Below are 19209 nucleotides of genomic sequence, written 5' to 3' on the forward strand. Positions count from 1 at the left end.
TTACTCCACCAGCGGAGGTGGGAGTAAGCGCTGTCGACGGGGAGCCGCGGAGGTCGATTTTGCCGCCGTCCTCACAGCGGGGTAAGTCGGCTCCGATAGGTCGAATTCAGCTACGCTATTCGCGTAGTTGAATTTGCGTATATTAAATCGACCCCCTCCCCCGTAGTGAAGACCTGCCCTAAGAGAGAGCAAATTCAGGCCTATAGGGAGTACACCAGGGTAAAGCTGGGCTGAGGGAGAGGAGAATTGGGTCCATAATTTGCTTTCTCGTGGATTTCTTTAAACACACCTTTGTAAAATTAATGTTTGAATCATCCTTGTGCTTGGGATGGCTTGTCTGCACCGGGATCTGAATTTAAGAGCGTGAGGGAACAAGAAAGTTTGGTCAAGTCTTCACAGGTAAAACGGACAAATCTTTTTATGTTGGGTCTTTGTTTCAGTATCGACTGGGCCGGATTATCAGCAGGTGAAAATCTCCATAGCTCCATTGACTTCAGTGATTCACACCAGCTGAGGATCTGGCCATGAAAGTCTCAGGCTTTTATGTTTGTGCAGCTGCTGGTTCAACTCTGGCCTGATTCTTCTGACGTCCACACGAGGTCTCAATTATTGGCAGGGAGGGTCACAGTTTTGACTCCTGGAACTGACGTGCACAAACTAGGGAGCTGTTCCACACCTTCCTACTCAGCACCTTTGCTCCTGAGGTTGAACAGAGCTGCATGTGATTAACGCCTCTTGTGATTTAGCCCAACAGGAATTGTGGGAGCTCAGCATCTCTCAGGATTGGACCCAAGATACTGAGGAACATCTGAGGCTGGGTCTACACTACACGCCTGAATCGGCGGGTAGAAATCGATCTCTTGGGGATCGAATTATCGCGTCTCGTCAGGACGCGACAATCGATCCCCGAATCGACGCTCTTACTCCACCAGCGGAGGTGGGAGTAAGCGCCGTCGACGGGGAGCTGTGGAGGTCGATTTTGCCGCCGTCCTCACAGCGGGGTAAGTCGGCTCTGATAGGTCAAATTCAGCTACGCTATTCGCGTAGCTGAATTTGCGTATCTTAAATCGACCCCCCCTGTAGTGAAGACCTGCCCTCAGACACATATTAGTCAGTTGGCATCTGCTGTAAAACTAAAGACATGAAATTAGTTTTCTTTCTTTCTTTCTTTCTGTCTCTCTCTCTCTCTCTCGGGTTTATAACTGTAGACATGGAAAGAGCTCAGGATAATCAGCTTGTCTGAACCAGCCCTGTTCCAGTCTGCTGAACCAACACAAACTTGTGAGCTCCGTTCTTAGCAGACTTGACATCATGATGGATGTCACCCGTCAGAATGAGCCTGCCCATCGTGGCCTGACACTTCACTGGCTAGTGAGGAGTAGGGACAGAAATTTGGTCCCTCCTCCCTTCTCCCCTTGTCCACCCCTTATGGGGGCGGTAGCAGGGAGCAGCCCCTGTGCTCAGGTACGGCAACTGGGCCTGGCAGCTGTGCGAGGGGTGGTCTGGAAGCCTCCTTATTCCACCCCCATTCAGCGGCAAAGCACAGGCTGACGCAGAGTACAGATCTTCGGATTTGAGCCTTAAAGAGGAAAATGTTATATGGACGTTAGCTCTCCACACAAGCTAGAGAGCTGGGATTTAGGGGTCAGGATCCAGAGTCATGTTTTCCCAAAGTTGGGAGGTTTTCAGACTTCCTCAGTTCAGTGGTGAAGTTTGGAAACTAGATTGACCCTCGCCAAAGTGATAGAATATTCCAGATCCTGGGCTCCGGAGACAATGTTGAAATGTTCCATTTTGACATTTACAAAGGGAAATGTTTCGATTTTTTAGTTTTTCAATGACTTTCTTGTTTTGAAATTCAAAACTTTTTGCACTCTGTATTATGATATAAAATTAAAATGCGGAAACCTTTTGATCGATCCAGGGTGGTTTTTTTCACAATTTTGCTTTAGCGGTACATTTAGAAATGTTCGGGTTTCATTCCTAACTGGATCAAAGACAGATTTTGAAATCTCAAAATTCTCCCTGAAATGGAATTTCCATCCTCTGTTCAGCTCTAATTATTTTCAGATCAGTCCATGTAGGACATAGGAACAAGAGGTCAGGCGTCTTTTGTCTCACGTATACAGTGTTTAAAATGGGTCCCCAATCTTTTCAGGCCCCCCCCCTTTTCCATAGTCAGGGGCTGTGGGGAGGGGGGGGCTGTGGGTTCTGCATCTGTTTCCGGGTGCCAATTTCTCTCACTTCATCCCTATTTCTTTCTTATTTGTCATTTCCCACCATTGCTCCTGCTTTCTTCAATTTTTCTCGTGTGCTCTCATTTCCTCTCTTTCACAAATGAGTGAACCTAAACAGGGACCATCTACACAGACATTTATATCAAGGCAGGGATCGTGTTGTCACACCATAGTCCCCAGACCGCATTGTGACCTCATTTGACTTTGCTCTGTGTGTTAACCACACAACCCATGTTTGGCATTTGTGTACAAGTAGCGAGTTCTGCTACTGAACTCGCTAAGGCCTGATCTACACTGGGGGGGGGGAGAGGATCGATCTAAGATACGCAACTTCTGCTACGAGAATAGCGTAGTTGAAGTCGACGTATCTTAGATGGACTTAGATTGACTTACTTCACGTCCTCGTGGCGCGGGATCAACGGCTGCCGCTCCCCCGTCGACTCCGCTTCCGCTTCTCGCCCTGGTGGAGTTCCGGAGTCGACGGGGAGCGCGTTTGGGGATCGATGTATCACGTCTAGATGAGACGCGATACATCGATCCCCGATAGCTCGATCACTACCCGCCGATCCGGCGGGTAGTGTAGACATACCCTTACACTAATGTCAATCAGGAGTAACTCCAGTGAAGTCATAGCCCATTTACACGTATGTAAACCAAGAGTGACTCCATGAAAATCAATGGAGTGACACGGCTATTTGACACCAGTTTCACTCAGGAATAACTTTATTGAAGTCAGTGGCGTCAGACTGATGTGAGATCAGAATCAGGTCCTCCATCTTTGCAGCTGGGATTTTAGGGACTCCTGCAGGGCCCCTCGCTCTTCTGCTAGAAGGCAATCTTTTGAAGGGTAATTAACTCTTATGCAGATCAGAACATTCGTGAAGCTGAACACAGCCAGGGAGTGAACAGGAGCATCACTAAAAGCGATTTACGTGAATTTAATGGCCCAGTTAAAAAAAAATCTAAAAGAAAAAAAGCAAACAGCTGCAATGGCCTTGAATTGAGACGTAGAAAAGGCAGGATAGGCCGAGAGGGAAAATTCCCACCAAATATTTAAATGTTACCTTAGGCTTAACTCTGTCTTTCAGACTGTGATAGCTAGGAGGAAAATATAGGAAGTAATGAATAATTCCATCTGTGCGGGGGGCCAGTCTTATAAAACTTGTTATAAAGTTAGGCTTTTGAGTAAATTGCATAATAGAGCATAAAGCCACATTGCAGAGAGATAGATTGATTGCAGTTTATTGAAGAAGTTTCATGAAATCAGGATACTTCACAACAAGCATAAAGTAATAGGAACGGTGGTAATGGGGATCATGGTACATAAAAGCTCGGAACCTTCCTCCCCCTTGCGCCCCCCCGTAAAAACACAGGTGGAGAACACAGGCAATGAAATACAGACATTGTTTACATATGATACAGCTCGTAACGGTCACCAAAGCATAATGTTCACCCTTTAGTTTTCTGCGTATTTGTTACTGTGCACATATAAACCATAGATCTTGTGTCATCTCTACTTCATGTTCAAGCTCTCCTGGCTGACAGAGAGGAGCTTGATTCAATTGTGAGGTTTCCACAGGATCTAGAAAACCGTGGCTGGGTTGGTGCTAATGCCCCATTGAATATAGGCGTGAGTTACGAGGACTGAGTAGCGAATCCACTGACTATTAAGCAAGCGGTTGTCTAGTATAGAAGACGAACCAGTGGAAACGAAGACTCTATTATATGATGAAGGGAGTGTGAGAGAAATACCCCAGAGAGAAAGGGGATATGGAGGAGCAAGATGAACTCAGAAATATTAAGACTGCCTCTGACTAGACGTAACACACCTGTTCGCCAATCCCACTGGTGAGAGATATTGCACCTCCCAAGCACTAGGGGGAGAGAGAGGTCTCTGTTGGTTGACTAATATGGAGCACAAAGATGGACACATGACTCACTAGGCAAGCCTGATGTTTATTTAGAGAAAAAACGTTTACATGTAGCCAGTTACACTGGTGTAAATCTGGATTTGGCGTTAGTCCGGATTTACACTGATCCAAGCAAGAACAGGAATAGGATCAAAATCTGTTAATTTCGATGAGCCAAGTTCTGCCGCCCTGGAACTCGTTAACCAGCAGGGCCGATTATTCATTCAGAATTTGCATGAAGCCGTTAAGGCTGGGGTTTGATGCGCTACACCTGTGAGTTAAGCGGTGTGGAGAAAGGGCTCGTCCTCCTAAAGCCAATAATGCCTCACCTACGGGGAATGTGACTCATGCAGCTTTTAAATGGTATTTCACGGGATCTTTTCCTCCCCTGCAAGCCTGTGCCTTGAGATGGTTTGGGCTGTGCTGCCATGAGGAGGCAGTGTCATATTTCTTCAGGCTGGGGTGAATTGGGGGCTTGGTCGGCACTTTAGCTGCGGATGCTCTTTTTGGTGGAGGTGGTTTTTGAGACGATCTTCATGCTGGAGCTGCTTCCCCCTCCGGCGCTGAATCCTCCCACCAGACCCCTCCCGCTGCTGGCGCTGAAGCTGCTTCCTCCAATGCCGTAGCCGAGTCCGGATGCATTTCCCAGCCCGACCCCCAGGCCCATCCCACCCCCAGTGCCGTAGCTACTTCCACCGGCGGAGGTGACCACAGCTGTGAAGCAGAAGAAAGCGGAGGTTTAGATGGCACGGAGCAGCAGCCTGCCAGTCACAGAAGAAAAGGCAAACCTTTTGTTTCAAACGGCTGAAGCTGGGGGGTTTCCACCGGTTCCCTTGGAGATCCTCCCGCTGTCTAGTATATTTCACTACTATGCAGTTGCCTAATACTCACGCAGAGTCTCTGTTCTCCCCCTGCAGGGGGCAGGTTACTAAATCCCGTTGAAATCAGGCCTTCTAATTTTGCCTTCCCTTAGTTTCCCCTTTGCTCATTTAATTTAACCCTTCTCCTTTCCTGGTCTACAAGTACCTGTCTCTCTGAGATGGACCCATATGCTTCTCCTGCTTTTTCACCTTACCAGTTGTTGGGCCAAATGATGTAGTACGGCCCCAATTCTTCCCATTTATACTGATTTTACGACTTTGCTAACCTCAATGGCTCACTGAAGCAGAATAGGACCCATTTAGGTCTTTCAATCTTTACCCTCCAGACCTTGGGTCTAATTCTAGATTCTTGTTGGTTTGTTGATGTCTTTCTGGTCACAAAAGGTGCTCTCGGGGCAAGACCCTTGCATTCCATTCCACTGATAGTAGCCCTTTCTCACACGAGTATTCTCACTGCCTTCTGTAGGCCCAAGGGTGGAAATCACTATTGTTCACGCTCTGACACAGAGGGACTCCGCATCACTTTTGTGGGATTTAGGAGGTTCACGTGCCTTGTGCTTGCCCCTTTGCACAAGAGTGATTTGCACCCCAAATACATGATGAGACGTTCTCAGGTACAAGACCTGACCTAAGAGAAATATTCGGGGTGCTGCTGTCTCAACAGTGCCATACAGAGCTGCAAAACCCTGAATTCATTACATATCTGCTATCTTGGATGGTACCAAGTATCAGAGGGGTAGCCGTGTTAGTCTGTATCCACAAAAACAATGAATTCACAAAAACAATTCGTTGTTTTTGTGGATACAGACTAACACGGTTACCGCTCTGATATCTGCTACCATTGCAGCCTCATATAGAATCATAAAAATGTAGGGTGAGAAGGGACCTTGAGAGGTCATCAAGTCCAGCCCCCTGTGCTGAGGTAGGACCAAAGAATATAAAGGTTAGAAGGAACCTCGGGAGGTCATCTAGTCCAACCTGCTGCTCAAAGCAGAACCAACCCCAGACAGATTTTTGCTGTAGATCCCTAAATAATTCCCTCAAGGATCAAACTCACAACCCTGGGTTTAAGCAGGTCAATACTCAAACCACTGAGCTATCCCTCCCCCTGGGGGCTGAAACCCTAGACCATCCCTGATGCGGTTTGTCCATCTTGTTCTTCAAAACTTCCAATGACTGGGATTCCACATCCTCCCTTGGAAACCTATTCCAGAGTTTAACTACCCTTATAATTAGAAAGTTTTTCCTAATGTCTAACCTCAATCTCTCTTGCTGCAAATTAAGCCCGTTACATCTTGTCCTACTTTCAGTGGACATGGAGAACAATTGATGGCCATCCCTTTGTGCTCTGCACTATCAGCAAACCCTAGCTCTCCCTAGGAATAACGACTCTCTTTGAGTTGTCATCTCATTGAGCGTCTAGCATTGGGGAGCCAGAATACTTACAGATGTTCACTGCACCAACACCTTCTCCAGCTAGCCTGTTGGGGGGCGGGAAGAAGAAAGGTGTTATTATGATTGTTATAAGCAATTTGCCCCCCAGGATTGTGGTACTGAGTCATTTAGAAGGCTAAGACATTTAGCACTACAGTAAGACCTGTCTTCCTTGGTAAGTTCAGACACAAACGATACCCATTAACTTGTAGGAAGATCAATACATTCTATGTTTGAAATTTGAAATACAGTTTTAGGACCAGAACCTCAGCTGATGAACCCTAATGTTTCCATCAGTGGAAGATCTGTCCCTAAGTAGTGAAATTCACCACTGGGCAGAGGGCCAGTGCCAAAGACCTATGTAACACCTAAGGATATGTTTACACAGCAAAGAAAAACTTGTGGTCAGCCCATGCCAGCTGACTTGGGGTCACGGGGCTCGGGCGCAGGGCTATTTCATTGCCTCCTAATCCTAGAGCCCGGGCTCCAGCCCGAACCCAGACGTCTACACATCAACAAAACAGCCCCACAGCCCAAGCCCCATGAACCTGAGTCAACTGGCCAGCCACGGGTGTCTAGTTGCTGTGTAGACATACCCTGAGTGGCTTAAGTGGTGCACATGCAATATTTTTGGCCATCTGATCTGGATTCAATTTCATCCTCTGAGCATCGAATTGTGTCCCACATTCACAGGCCATAATTAACTCCTCTTCCTGTGGCAGACTGGAGGGCTGGCTGCCTTTTAGAGCTGGCTGTTGAGAAATGATGTCTTTTTTCCCCAAAAAAATTCAACAAAAACGACCCCTTTCCCCATTTTATCAAAAAATATCTCTGAGACTCTTCAGGGTTTTGCTTACTTCATCCCCAGACCAATCTTCCTCCCCTCGACCCCCCGCCCCACTGAATTTTTTTGGCGCTTTCAGTGGGAATGTGAAAATATTTCCTTTTCGGCAATTGAAATTTTTGGACTTTGGGGTTTTTTTTTGACAAAAACTGATTTTTTTTTTGCAAAAATTTAAACCGAGAAGCCATTTTCTGTCCAAAAATGTTTTAAGGCATTTTTTTCAGCCAGCTGTAATGTATATACCACCCACCTGCTCTCCTCTCCTTCCAGCAGTTTCCTGTAGGTGGCGATCTCGATATCCAGCGCTAGCTTGACGTTCATCAGCTCCTGGTACTCCCGCAGCTGACGGGCCATGTCTGCCTTGGCCTTCTGCAGGGCTTCCTCCAGCTCGGCCAGTTTTGCCTGGGCATCTTTAAGGGCTAGTTCGCCGCGCTGCTCGGCATCGGCAATGGCTGTCTGCAGACTGGCGCACTGTGAAGGTAGGAAATGCGTATAGTGAATGAATCCCATTGGGAGCACGTGTGAATTTGCATTCTACCAGCCTGATCACTTCAGTGGGACCAATCAGGGATGGCAAGAATGCTTGCAAGCTTGTGGCCTGTATCGTTGAACTGTGTGTATGTATCTCTCGACTCAGTATGAAACTCAAGGTTAAAGAGATTGGCCCAGATCTCCATTTGGTGCCTTTAAGCCACCGCTGCACTCCCTAGATCTCTAGGCTTGACACCCCCTCCAGTGCCTGCCCCCTAGAACAATCTCAGGACTGTGTAACTTATTTTGTTTTGTAACACCCCTCGGGACCATCATCATAATAATCCTTACCTCTTATATTGTGCTTTTTCCTCAGTAGTTCTCAAAGCCCTTTACACAGGAGGTGAGTGTTGTTATCCCCATTTTACACAAGGGGAAACTGAAGCAGAAAGGTGATACGACTTGCCCAAGGTCACCTGCAGGCCAGTGGCAGAGTCAGGATTTGAACCCATCTCTCCTGAGTCCCAGGCCAGAAACCCACAGTGCCCGTTATTGCTGGAGGACAGCATGCTCCAGCCATCGCCTCTCACACCCCTGGTCGCATGGAGCTGCTGCTAAGGCAGTCCTGGATTCCTAGGAGGGATTCCAGTCCTGAAATTCTGAGATCCCTCCTTCCCCTCCGCCCACGTCCCAGAATGTAACCATCACACAGACGTGCCTGCTTCTTCACATTGTCAATTTCAGAGCGAAGCCTCTGAATCATGCGGTTCATCTCAGAGATCTCGATCTTGGTGTTCCGCAGGTCGTCCCCATGTCTGCCAGCGCTCAGCTGCAGCTCCTCATACTGTGATAGACAGGGGGGATAGAGGTGGCAGAGTCAGACATGGAGAGAAGGGTGAAATCGGCATCATAGGGGATCACAGTGAGCCACTGGAAACTATTGAAGGGAACCGATTTCTTCCACCTCATCCTTTGTGTGTAGCTACACTGACGCTCGGAGCTAGGGGTGTGATTCCCAGCTTGCATAGACATACTTGTGCTAGCTTGCATTGAGCTGGTGTGCTAAAAATAGGAATGTTGTTGGGGTCACAAGGGCAGTGACAATGGTGGCCCGGGCTAGCTGCCCCAAGTATATACCCACAGGTTCCAGGTGGGTTAGTATGTCTACATGAGCTGGGAATCACAGCCCAGGCCCAAATGTAGATATATCCTAAAATTCAGTTCTTGCTTAGAAACTGTAACGCATTTCACCATTCCCCTGTCCCAGTAAGAAATTCAAGGTCCATATGGCAAGGAGGTGAAATGGGTTTCTAAGGGTGTATCTACACTGCGGGTGTAGTTTCCAGCTCAGGTAGACATACCCGCTCTAGCTCTGATCAAGTTAGCATACTAAAAATATCAGTATAAGGGTGACGGTGTGAAAGGCAGGATGTGATAGCCTCCATGTGTGCATTGCCATGTGAAACCCTAGGTCTGTTCTTGGGGCGTCCTTTTCCATCCTGCAAAAACTTTTGAGCTTAAAAACAACCATTACAGAATTGTCCTGAATTGGGGCAAAAAGTCAAAATTTCAAAATCTTTCACCCCCAAATGCCCCCCTCCCCCCGTTGTGTTTTGGGTCAGCTTCGATGAATTCAATGTTACGTTTCCATTTTGACCCCCTTTTAAATTATTTTTAAGCAATAAAATAACATACATTTGAAACAAGAAGTCATTTCAAAATCAAAATGTGTTCTGAAAATGTTGAAACTTTCCCCTCCGATTCTTTTTTTAAAAATGTCTGGATCGATAACAATTCTGCGGAAATTTTCGCTTTGGTTGAAACTACACTTTTCCACAGAAAACTGGTTTGACGAACACCAAACCCTAGTGATGAATATCATAGTCCAAACTCTCAGAACTCCAGTGCCACTCACCTTGGTTTGGTACCAAGACTCTGCCTCAGCTCGGCTCCTATTAGCAATATCCTCGTACTGAGCTTTGACCTCTGCGATGATGCCGTCCAGGTCCAGATTTCGGCTGTTGTCCATTGAAAGGACGACAGAAGTGTCAGAGATTTGCGACTGCAAATGAGCTAATTCCTGGAAATCAAAGAAAAATGACACTGGGGGTCTGGATCTCGCCTCCTCTCCTGTTTTGAGTCTTCTTCACAGAAACGTTGCATGGTAAAACACCAACATAAAGGGAACCACGGCCCTATAAACACCACGCATGGCTATGAGCATGTATTTCTGAGTGGTTTGATTCTCTCTGATGTGAAGTTGGCTTGTGTGTGTGTGTGTGTGTGTGTGTGTGTGTGTGTGTGTGTGTGTGTGTGTGTGTGTGTGTGTGAAAAATGGCATTATGTTTGCCCCAGGAGACTTGGGAAAATTAGAACAGTCCTTACTGCTTCATAGAGAGCTCTCAGGAAGTTGACCTCGTCAGTCAGGGCGTCCACTTTAGCCTCCAGCTCCACCTTGTTCATGTAGGCAATGTCCACATCCTGAAAACATAGGAACAGAGATGGTCTAGCCAAACACCGCACAGCTGTTTTCCCTAATGAGGGCCAGCAGGGCTTTAACACAAGCTGCCGGAGAACAACCCAGATGTATGGGCGTTCTGATCTCTGTGGGTTTTGGATGAAAAAGCTTTCGGTGGACAAAATGTTGAGCGGCTCTAAACAGTCTCTTTCCCCACAGCCCGAGGCCCCATAAAAGAGCTTCCCTGTAGCTATTGAATGGAATTTCCAAAGCAATCCGAGGGAGTTAGACACCCAAATCCCATTGGCGCTGGGCACTGAATTCCCTTACGCACCTTTGGCTATTGCCCCCTGAATTGTTCAGGACCTAAGGGACTTACATGGCTGCCGTTACCAAGGCTACGGAGCACCTCACAGTCTTTTAATGTAGTTAGCCTCACAGGGTCCCTATGAGATGGGGAAGCGCTATCCCCATTTCACAGCTGGAAAAGTGAGGCACAGAGACACTAAGGCCTGAAGGCACAAAAGGAGTTAGCCATCGTGATGCGCAGATGACTCTGACTCTTTGAAGGTGCGTCTACACTGCATCCTGCTTTTGGTGGCACTTAGAGGACGTACACTCCACATCCCATCTCCCCCTGCACAGGTATAAATTGCAGGGTAGATGGTGAGGTCCTGCTTAGGTGCGTAAAGACACGCCTGAGCCCTGTAGGTATGTGCACAGGTATGTCCCCTACAGGTTCTCTGCCTGCCCAAGCAGTGCCTCCCCCGTCTACATGGCTGTTTTTAGCAGTGTAGCAGCCTGCAGCTGCCGACCCACTGCCAGAGCCTTTCCCCACCGCAGGGAAAGACTCTGGCAGCTCCCTGGTGCTGAGTCTTTCCCTGCGGCTTCCCCCCGCCAGAGCCTTTCACTGACACACCCGGCTTTACGCCCCGGTGTGGATGCAGCCTGCTCTTCACTGCGGCGTGTAGCTACAGGTCCCCTATACACTGCCGCAAGTGGTGTTCAGTGTAGATGTCAACGTAGCCTAAGAAGGCGTGAGAGAGAGAGAAAGAGCGAACGAGTTCACGCACAAGCAGGAGGTTGACTTTAGCCTGGTGGGTAGAGGACTCACCTGGGAGGTGGGTGCCCCAGGAGCCAGTTCCCCGCTCCCAGGAGAGAGTAAGGGAGCCCTAGGTCAGAATATCCTGTAACTCAGTGGTAGGGCACTCACCTGAGAGGCAGCAATTCCCTCTTCAAATCACTTCTCCCCCTCAAATGAGGGAGGACCTGAATTGGGGATCGCCCACATCCCTTAACCAGTGGGCTAAAAGCTAGGAGGGAGGTCTCCCTCCCAGCTGTTTTGTGTGAACTAGAGGAGGCCTATCGTATCGGGCCCTGTACGTGACTTAGGGCGGCCGAATACCTGTCGTCCCCTGGTCTGTGAATCGCTCTAGGTCTTAGGTGGGAGATAGGCTCCAGGGCGGCCAGCGGGAGTGAGCCGTGCACTCACTCAACAGCAGAAACATCAGTTCGGTTTCACCGCAAACGTTTCGGCGCCGAGTGAGTTTCGGCGCCTACGGGGCTCGGCGGGAGTCGTCCCCAAACTGGTCCTTAGGCACCTAACTCCTTTTGCGCATTTGGGCCTAGGTGACTTCCCCAAGAAACAGAGCAGGGAATTGAAGCTGGGTCTCCCAGCTCCTAGGCTAACTTCTAGCCATTGCTGGACAGGGGCTGTGTGTGATGGGGAGCGCATGGCTGGCTGGATGGGAGGGGGTAAATGCTCTAAATATGCATGGAGAGATCGGGGTACTGTCAATCTGAGAAGTGGCAGAACAGCCAGGGTAGGGTTAATAGCTGGGGCTGATTCAGTGTCCCTTGGCAGCTGGTCCCCTGGGCTTTGGGTCAGGCCCTAGGAGAGGAAGTTCTGGTGCTGTTGGCTGATCCAGAGGCACATCATTATCCTGGCTGGATGGCAGAAGGAGAGGCAGACCGCTCCGCCAGCTTTGCCTAAAAGAAGGGTTCCAGCGAGGAAGGCGGGGGAGCACCGCACCTTTTGATCTCTCAGGGTTGAAAGGGTAAAACAAATATAAATGATTTATAGAATATCAGGGTTGGAAGAGACCTCAGGTCATCTAGTCCAACCCCCTGCTCAAAGCAGGACCAACCCCAACTAAATCATCCCAGCCAGGGCTTTGTCAAGCTGGGCCTTCAAAACCTCTAAGGATGGAGATTCCACCAACTCCCTAGGGAACCCATTCCAGTGCTTCACCATCCTCCTTGGGAAATAGTGTTTCCTGATATCCAGCCTAGACCTCCCGCACCGCAACTTGAGACCATTGCTCCTTGTTCTGTCATCTGCTACCACTGAGAACAGCCGAGCTCCATCCTCTTTGGAACCCCCGTTTCAGGTAATTGAAGGCGGCTATCAAAGATTCCTTTTTAAAAATTAGACCCCTGTTCCTTTTTCATCAAGATCTCTTACCTTCTTGAGCACCACAAACTCATTCTCTGCAGCCGTGCGCTTGTTGATCTCATCTTCGTACCTGGGCGGGAAGAAGGGGAGACAGGAGCCTTGTTACTGTTGGTGTAAGTATAACCATTTAGTATCCACCGCCCGTCCTCTGCGAGCCCTTGCCACATGTTTTTCCTTGCATATCCTGGGCTGTTGTTACTAATGGCCAAGATATTTACAGTGGCTATCCATGAAATTGACAGAGCCGGTTCTGAGAGACCATTTATTTACCAGCTGGGAACAGGCCTCCTGGGAGATCAGAAGGAGTAGCAGGATGATGTTGTGTATCTTCTGCCTGTATTGTGGCAGGCGTATAGGACCAGCCTAGTTGCAAATACGGTACCCTGGGGCCAGACAATGGAAGGATGTCATCAGAGAACCTGCAAGCCCTTCATTAAAGGCATGTTTTATCCTCCTCTAATTTTCCATCCTGCATGAAAGAAGTCTTGTAATCCCTGTAACTTTTCTCAGGCTGGAAGGGGTGGGAGGAGCCCTGGTTGAGCTCATCTGTGCCACACCTGCGTTAGTCAGCACGGGCCGGATTCTGCACTGATGCCTGTCGTCCTGTTGACTTCAGTGGAGCCGCAAATGCAGGGGGTCTGAGGGCAGACTCTGGCCCAATGCATGACTCTGGTACATGAAGAATCCAGAGTCTGAGTCCAGGATTTGGTAGGACATAGCGGTACCACTGAGCACTTGCAGGAGTATAAAGGCTAACAGTAAACACGGACGGCTGCCCAGCCCGCCATAAGTTAATTCACTGGGGGGAGATTAAGAGCTACAATTTAAAGAGAAATTTTGTGCAGCTAATAAAACAAGTCAGGCAAGCCTGACTCTTCATGGATTTCAGACGCCCCCGCCTCAGGAATACAACACCCATTAGATGGCGTTATGACTGAACAAAGTTGCAGCCTGCATAGGTTTCTATGTATCGCAGGGTACGGCCACACTACCCGCCGGATCGGCGGGTAGCGATCGATCTATCGGGGATCGATTTATCGCGTCTCATCTAGACGTGATAAATTGATCCCCGAACGCGCTCCTCGTCGACTCCGGAACTCCACCAGGGCAAGAGGCGGAAGCGGAGTCGACGGGAGAGCCGTGGCCGTCGATCCCGCACCGTGAGGATGGGAGATAAGTCGATCTAAGATACGTCGACTTCAGCTACGCTATTCTCGTAGCTGAAGTTGCGTATCTTAGATCGATCCCCCCTCCCCAGTGTAGACCAGGCCTTAGCTGCTACACAAGGAAAATTCATTCAGCATGTGCCTATTTTTTGTAAAAGCCAAACTGAGTATGTATTTCTTGTTGTGGGACAAATTTGTTAAAAAAAGTCAACTGAACAACGCCCCCCAAAACCCACTAAAATAAAAATCGACAAGGAGAGCAATCATCTCCCATGCTCCTTTCAACTCCCCACCTCCACGTACACCCATGACACAAGCCACAGCCTTTTCTTGTTAGCCAGAGATTCTGGGGGATAATTTCAGGATAGGGGCTCCAAAGTCAGCCCTATTCAGCAGAGCACTTATGCACATGCTTTCCTCAGAGACGACCCGTGCCTGCTGAGAGTGGGGGAGTGAGGGCAGCTGGCTTCAGCTGTGTTACTGAGCATGCTCAGTATTCCTAAATGGGGGCCAGAGTGAACCCTTGGGACTGTGCAGTCCATCCCTGGAAACGGATCTCGAGATTCATAGATTTCAAGGCCTGAAGGGATCATTGTGATGGTTAAGTTCAACTTTCTGAGTCACACAGACCATAGAATTTCACACAGTAATTCCTACATTGACCCCAGCAGACTTCATAATGAACGCAAGAACCCTCCTTAAATGAACTAACGTCCATCACTTCTGCTCTGTTGCAGACAGTGTCTACTCTAGACCAGTGGTTCTCAAACTTATTTGATTGCTCTCCCCTTCTTTATGTCTGTAGTATTTTATGTCCCCTCCACCCTTGAGAGCAGAGAGTGCCTGGTGCCCAGCTCTGAAGGCAGCGCTGCTGTCAGCAGCAGCACAGAAGTAAGGGTGGCATGGAACATACAACTGTATGAACACATCCGCTCTTTATGCCCTGACCAACCCACAAAAAAATGTGTGATTTTTCCACAATATAAAAAGAAGAACAGGAGTACTTGTGGCACCTTAGAGACTAACAAATTTATTAGAGCATAAGCTTTCGTGGACTACAGCCCACTTATTATGTATCCGAAGAACTGGGCTGTAGTCCACGAAAGCTTATGCTCTAATAAATTTGTTAGTCTCTAAGGTGCCACAAGTACTCCTGTTCTTCTTTTTGCGGATACAGACTAACACGGCTGCTACTCTGAAACCTGCCACAATATAAGTAGACCCCTATTCATTGCTATGGGTAAATGTCAAGTATCAGGGGGTAGTTGTGTTAATCTGTATCTACAAAAACAACAAGGAGTCTGGTGGCACCTTAAAGACTAACAGATTTATTTGGGCATAAGCTTTCGTGGGTAAAAACCTCACTTCTTCGGATGCATGGGTAAAATGTGTGCAGTAAGTTCCACCACCACCCCGAATACTTTCAGCACACACACCCCCCAAAGGGGCCCACCCCTCAGTTTGAGAACCTCTGCTCTAGACATCACTTCCTACAATTTCCTGCTACCATTGCACCTTTACTGGTGATAACTGGTGACAGCTCTAATACAGACCAGCCACCTGCTTTTTAACCATCGTGCCATCTAATCCTAGTGGCATGACATGGTGAGTTGAAACACTAGTGCTCTGTCTGAACTAGCGCTCCTCCCATCGCTACCTCCAGGCATGCTGCACTAGAGGTGGGAAATTGACTAGCATAGGCTAGAGGGACTAGATTGCAGAAAGTGCATCTTATTATTACGAACAACAGTCCATTCCAAGTTCCAGCCCCTAGTTCTTCTGGGTTTAGATCCACAATTTTTAGCTCTATGTTCACTGATTCCCATTACAAAAGATGCCTGAGAGCTGCATGTCCAAGGTACGACTGGAACACAATAAAGAAGGGATCCGATGGATACCCCCTACTAACCACTGAAATACTAATGGCGAAATCCTGGCTCTGCTGAAATCAATAGCAAAACTCACATTGACTAAGGGCCAGATTTTCAAAAGAACTTAGCTCCCAGATAGTCACTGAGTGACGTAATGATGCCAGGATAAGTTTGTAGCGCAGACCTGGCCTTTGTTTTTTGGTACGACACCAATGGGTGTGGCATAAGAATTTGAGTACAATAGCATAGCATTGCGTAGCAGAATATAATTCCTTCCAGTTTTGCTTACCTGATCCTGAAATCTTCAACGGTGTCCTGCATGTTCTTCAGCTCTCCATCCAGCCGAAGTCTTTCACCTCCAAGAGCTTCTAGCTGCCTCCTCAAATTATTGATGTAAGCCTCAAACATGGGTTCAATATTGCTTTTCGCGGTTTTTTGCTCCTGCAACAGGCACCATTTGGTCTCCAGCACCTTATTCTGCTGCTCCAGGAACCGGACCTGAATCCCATCAGACAAAACACCGAAGCATTTGAAGTAGCCTCATCAACTTACCAAAAAAAAGAGACAAAACTTCAGCCACGCTTCTTATGAACTAGACTTGAAGGTCTTCTGCTCCGGGACTTTGTCTTACGTGCATTATGGCTTTAAATGGGCATGTACATCTAATACACAATCACACAAGTCAGAAAAACGGGGGCTGATAGTCAATTGTTTCTATCTGTCTAGATAAATGTGTGTATATTGTCGTGCCAGTAGAGACACGAGGTGGGTGAGATAATATCTTTTATTGGACCAACTTATGTCGGTGACAAAGACAATCTACACCGAGCTCTATTGCCACCTGAAGAAGAGCTCTGCATAAGCTCAAAAGCTTGTCTCTCTCATCAACAGAAGTTGGGCCAATAAAAGATATTGCCTCACCTATCTTGTCTCTCTAATATCCTGGGACTGACACAGCTACAACAACACTGTAGCATCAGGAAACATTTTACATTTTAAGCTCTTGGGACTGCGTCCTTATCTTCCTTTACATCTCATTCACATTTTTGGGTGCTTAATAAATAATAAATATGCTATTTTAGGTGGGACTTAAAAGCGAGGCACTACAATTTATTTTAAACTTCATGTTCAATCAATAGTCTTATGCAAATTGTTAGACAATGTATTTTTTTTGCAAGAAAACTGGCTCAGAGAGATGCACAGCCGTGCAAATGTATAATGGAAATGGACCAGCCCTGGCACAAAATCTACTTGCCTGCTTTCTCCAAGATGGTAATGCTATTTTAACTTGTTTGTTTTAAAGAACAAAATTATTTTCCCCAGCTAAGTGTGTGAGTAGAAAATTTCAAGAATCTAGCACTTCCTATGCAAATGCTACAGAACTCTGAGAGATGGGACGATGAAGGATCGAAATCCATATTTCATGGCTGGCCGGAACCTTGTAGCAGGTGGAACTAATGCCCTGGACCTGACCAGGATGCAGAGTGAAAACCCAGATATGAACTGACTGAAGATTTTGTCACTCCTAACGGAGAACAATATGAATCATAGAACATTTAACATATCTTGACTAGCCAATGGCGTGCATGCCAGGAGAGGCTTCACGGATGAAGCTGATCATGCCTTACCTTGTCGATGAAGGAAGCAAATTTATTGTTGAGGGTCTTGATCTGCTCCTTCTCCTCCTTCCGCACCTTCTGGATGGTGTGGTCGATCTCCAGGTTGAGGGGCGCCAGGAGGTTCTGGTTGACAGTGACTTCATGGATGCCACCAGCGCCGGGTGCGAATCCACCACCAAACCCATATCCAGCTCCGCCAATCCTATACCCAGCCCCACCGTAACCTAACCCATAACCATATCCAGATCTAACAGCGCGATAGCCTCCGCTAACGGAAATTCTTTTGCTTCCACCTAGACCATGGAAGCTCCTGCTGCCAAAACCACCGCCACAGACCCTTCCCAGGCCTCCGCCACCTCCCCGGGAAACAGAGATGGAGCTGAAGCTGGTTCGGCTACCTGGGATAACGGCGGAGGAGGCACTAAAATTCCTAGTGGCTCCACCTGACCTAATGCTGACGGTTTTCTGAGCCATGGCTTCCGATCGTAAGGTGTGAGGAGCGGTTGAGATGAGATGCAAAGGAGGAGAGAGTTTCTTCTGTGCTCGGGTCTGGAGTGTTCCCCCTTTTTATCTGTTTGAAGAGCTGGGCTTGGTCACAGAAGGTCTCAGATCATTTGGCTGAATTAATCTGTTTGGTATGCCTGGCAGTGGCCCATCTTTCCCAACCCGCTAATCACTGGGCTGACCTGGAACATAATATCCTGGCAACCTATAAACTCATAAAGCTGACCAAAATTTTCCAACCTGTACTTTTCAGAGCAGAGATTATTTAAAAAAAAAAATTCCAAGGGCTCCCTCGGGGTTTGCTTTTAACTCTGCACAAACAGCCTTTCATTTTCCAAGCTGAGGGGAATTAAGTAGGAAAGTTATAGCTGCTGAGACAGCACCATTGGTATCTTTTGCTTCGGAACAGACCTGCTTGGCCACCCTTCTGCTTCCAGGGATGACTGTCTTTGTCCAGTCCTTAGGCACAACTACCACCATGATCAAAGTGTGTCGTGCCTGAGTAGGGTCAGATGAATGGTGTTCTTAAGTTTTGAAAGAAGAGTTGTTAATAATGCTCAGATTCTGATCCCGTTTATGCCTGGGAGTAAATCTGAAACAACTCCAATGAATTCAAGAGCTCGTAGCTTTGGAGATTTTTAAGGGCCAACGGAACAACTGCGATAGTGGATCACAAGCTAAACATGAGTCAACAGTGTAACACTGTTGCAAAAAAAGAAAACCTCATTCTGGGATGTATTAGCAGGAGTGTTGTAAGCAAGACACGAAAAGTAATTCTCCTGCTCTACTCCGTGCTGATTAGGCCTCAACTGGAATATTGTGTCCAGTTCTGGGTGCCACATTTCAGGAAAGATGTGGACAAATTGGTGAAAGTCCAGAGAAGAGCAACAAAAATGATTAAAGGTCTAAAAAACATGACCTCTGAGGGAAGACTGAAAGAATTGGGTTTGTTTAGTCTGGAGAAGAGAAGACTGAGAGGGGACATGATAGCAGTTTTCAAGTACATAAAATGTTGTTACAAAGAGGAGGGAGAAAAATTGTTCTTCTTAACCTCTGAGGATAGAATAAGAAACAATGGGCTTAAATTGCAGCAAGAGTGGTTTAAGTTGGACAATAGGAAAAACTTCCTAACTGTCAGGGTAGTTAAGCACTGGAATAAATTGCCTAGGGAGGTTGTGGAATCTCCATCATTGGGGATTTTTAAGAGCAGGTTGGACAAACGCTTGTCAGGGATGGTCTAGATAATACTTAGTCCTGTTTTGAGTGTAGGAGACTGGACTAGATGACCTCTTGAGGTCCCTTCCAGTTCTTCGATTCTATAATAATCTAAGCTGACATCCTGCATAACTCAGGCCGTAG

At 47.5% G+C, this 19209-nt stretch overlaps 1 protein-coding gene across 1 annotated transcript; it reads right to left on the minus strand.

Annotated features, from left to right (window-relative positions):
- Nucleotides 1–3573: 3573 nt before the first annotated feature.
- Nucleotides 3574–17853, minus strand: LOC101943098 (keratin, type II cytoskeletal 5). Its single transcript, XM_005291877.4, has 9 exons — nucleotides 17356–17853; nucleotides 16017–16225; nucleotides 12700–12760; nucleotides 10163–10258; nucleotides 9693–9857; nucleotides 8496–8621; nucleotides 7557–7777; nucleotides 6475–6509; nucleotides 3574–4861 (listed from the first exon to the last, which is right to left on the minus strand). The coding sequence occupies exons 1-9, from the start codon at nucleotides 17818–17820 to the stop codon at nucleotides 4635–4637; spliced, it is 1605 nt and encodes a 534-aa protein (XP_005291934.2). The 5' UTR covers nucleotides 17821–17853; the 3' UTR covers nucleotides 3574–4634.
- Between the last annotated feature and the right edge of the window lie 1356 nt (nucleotides 17854–19209).

The sequence above is a fragment of the Chrysemys picta genome, chromosome 22 (assembly GCF_011386835.1).
Source record: "Chrysemys picta bellii isolate R12L10 chromosome 22, ASM1138683v2, whole genome shotgun sequence".
NCBI lineage: Eukaryota > Metazoa > Chordata > Testudines > Emydidae > Chrysemys > Chrysemys picta.

Excerpts from the sequence above, each read along its gene's own strand:
- LOC101943098 (XM_005291877.4), bottom strand. The coding sequence starts at position 17,820 with ATGGCTCAGAAAACCGTCAGCATTAGGTCAGGTGGAGCCACTAGGAAT. Across the intron at positions 16,226-17,355 it reads TTGCTTCCTTCATCGACAAG|GTCCGGTTCCTGGAGCAGCA; the intron begins GTAAGGCATGAT and ends GATGGGATTCAG. Across the intron at positions 6,510-7,556 it reads CTGGAAGGAGAGGAGAGCAG|GCTAGCTGGAGAAGGTGTTG; the intron begins GTGGGTGGTATA and ends GCCCCCCAACAG.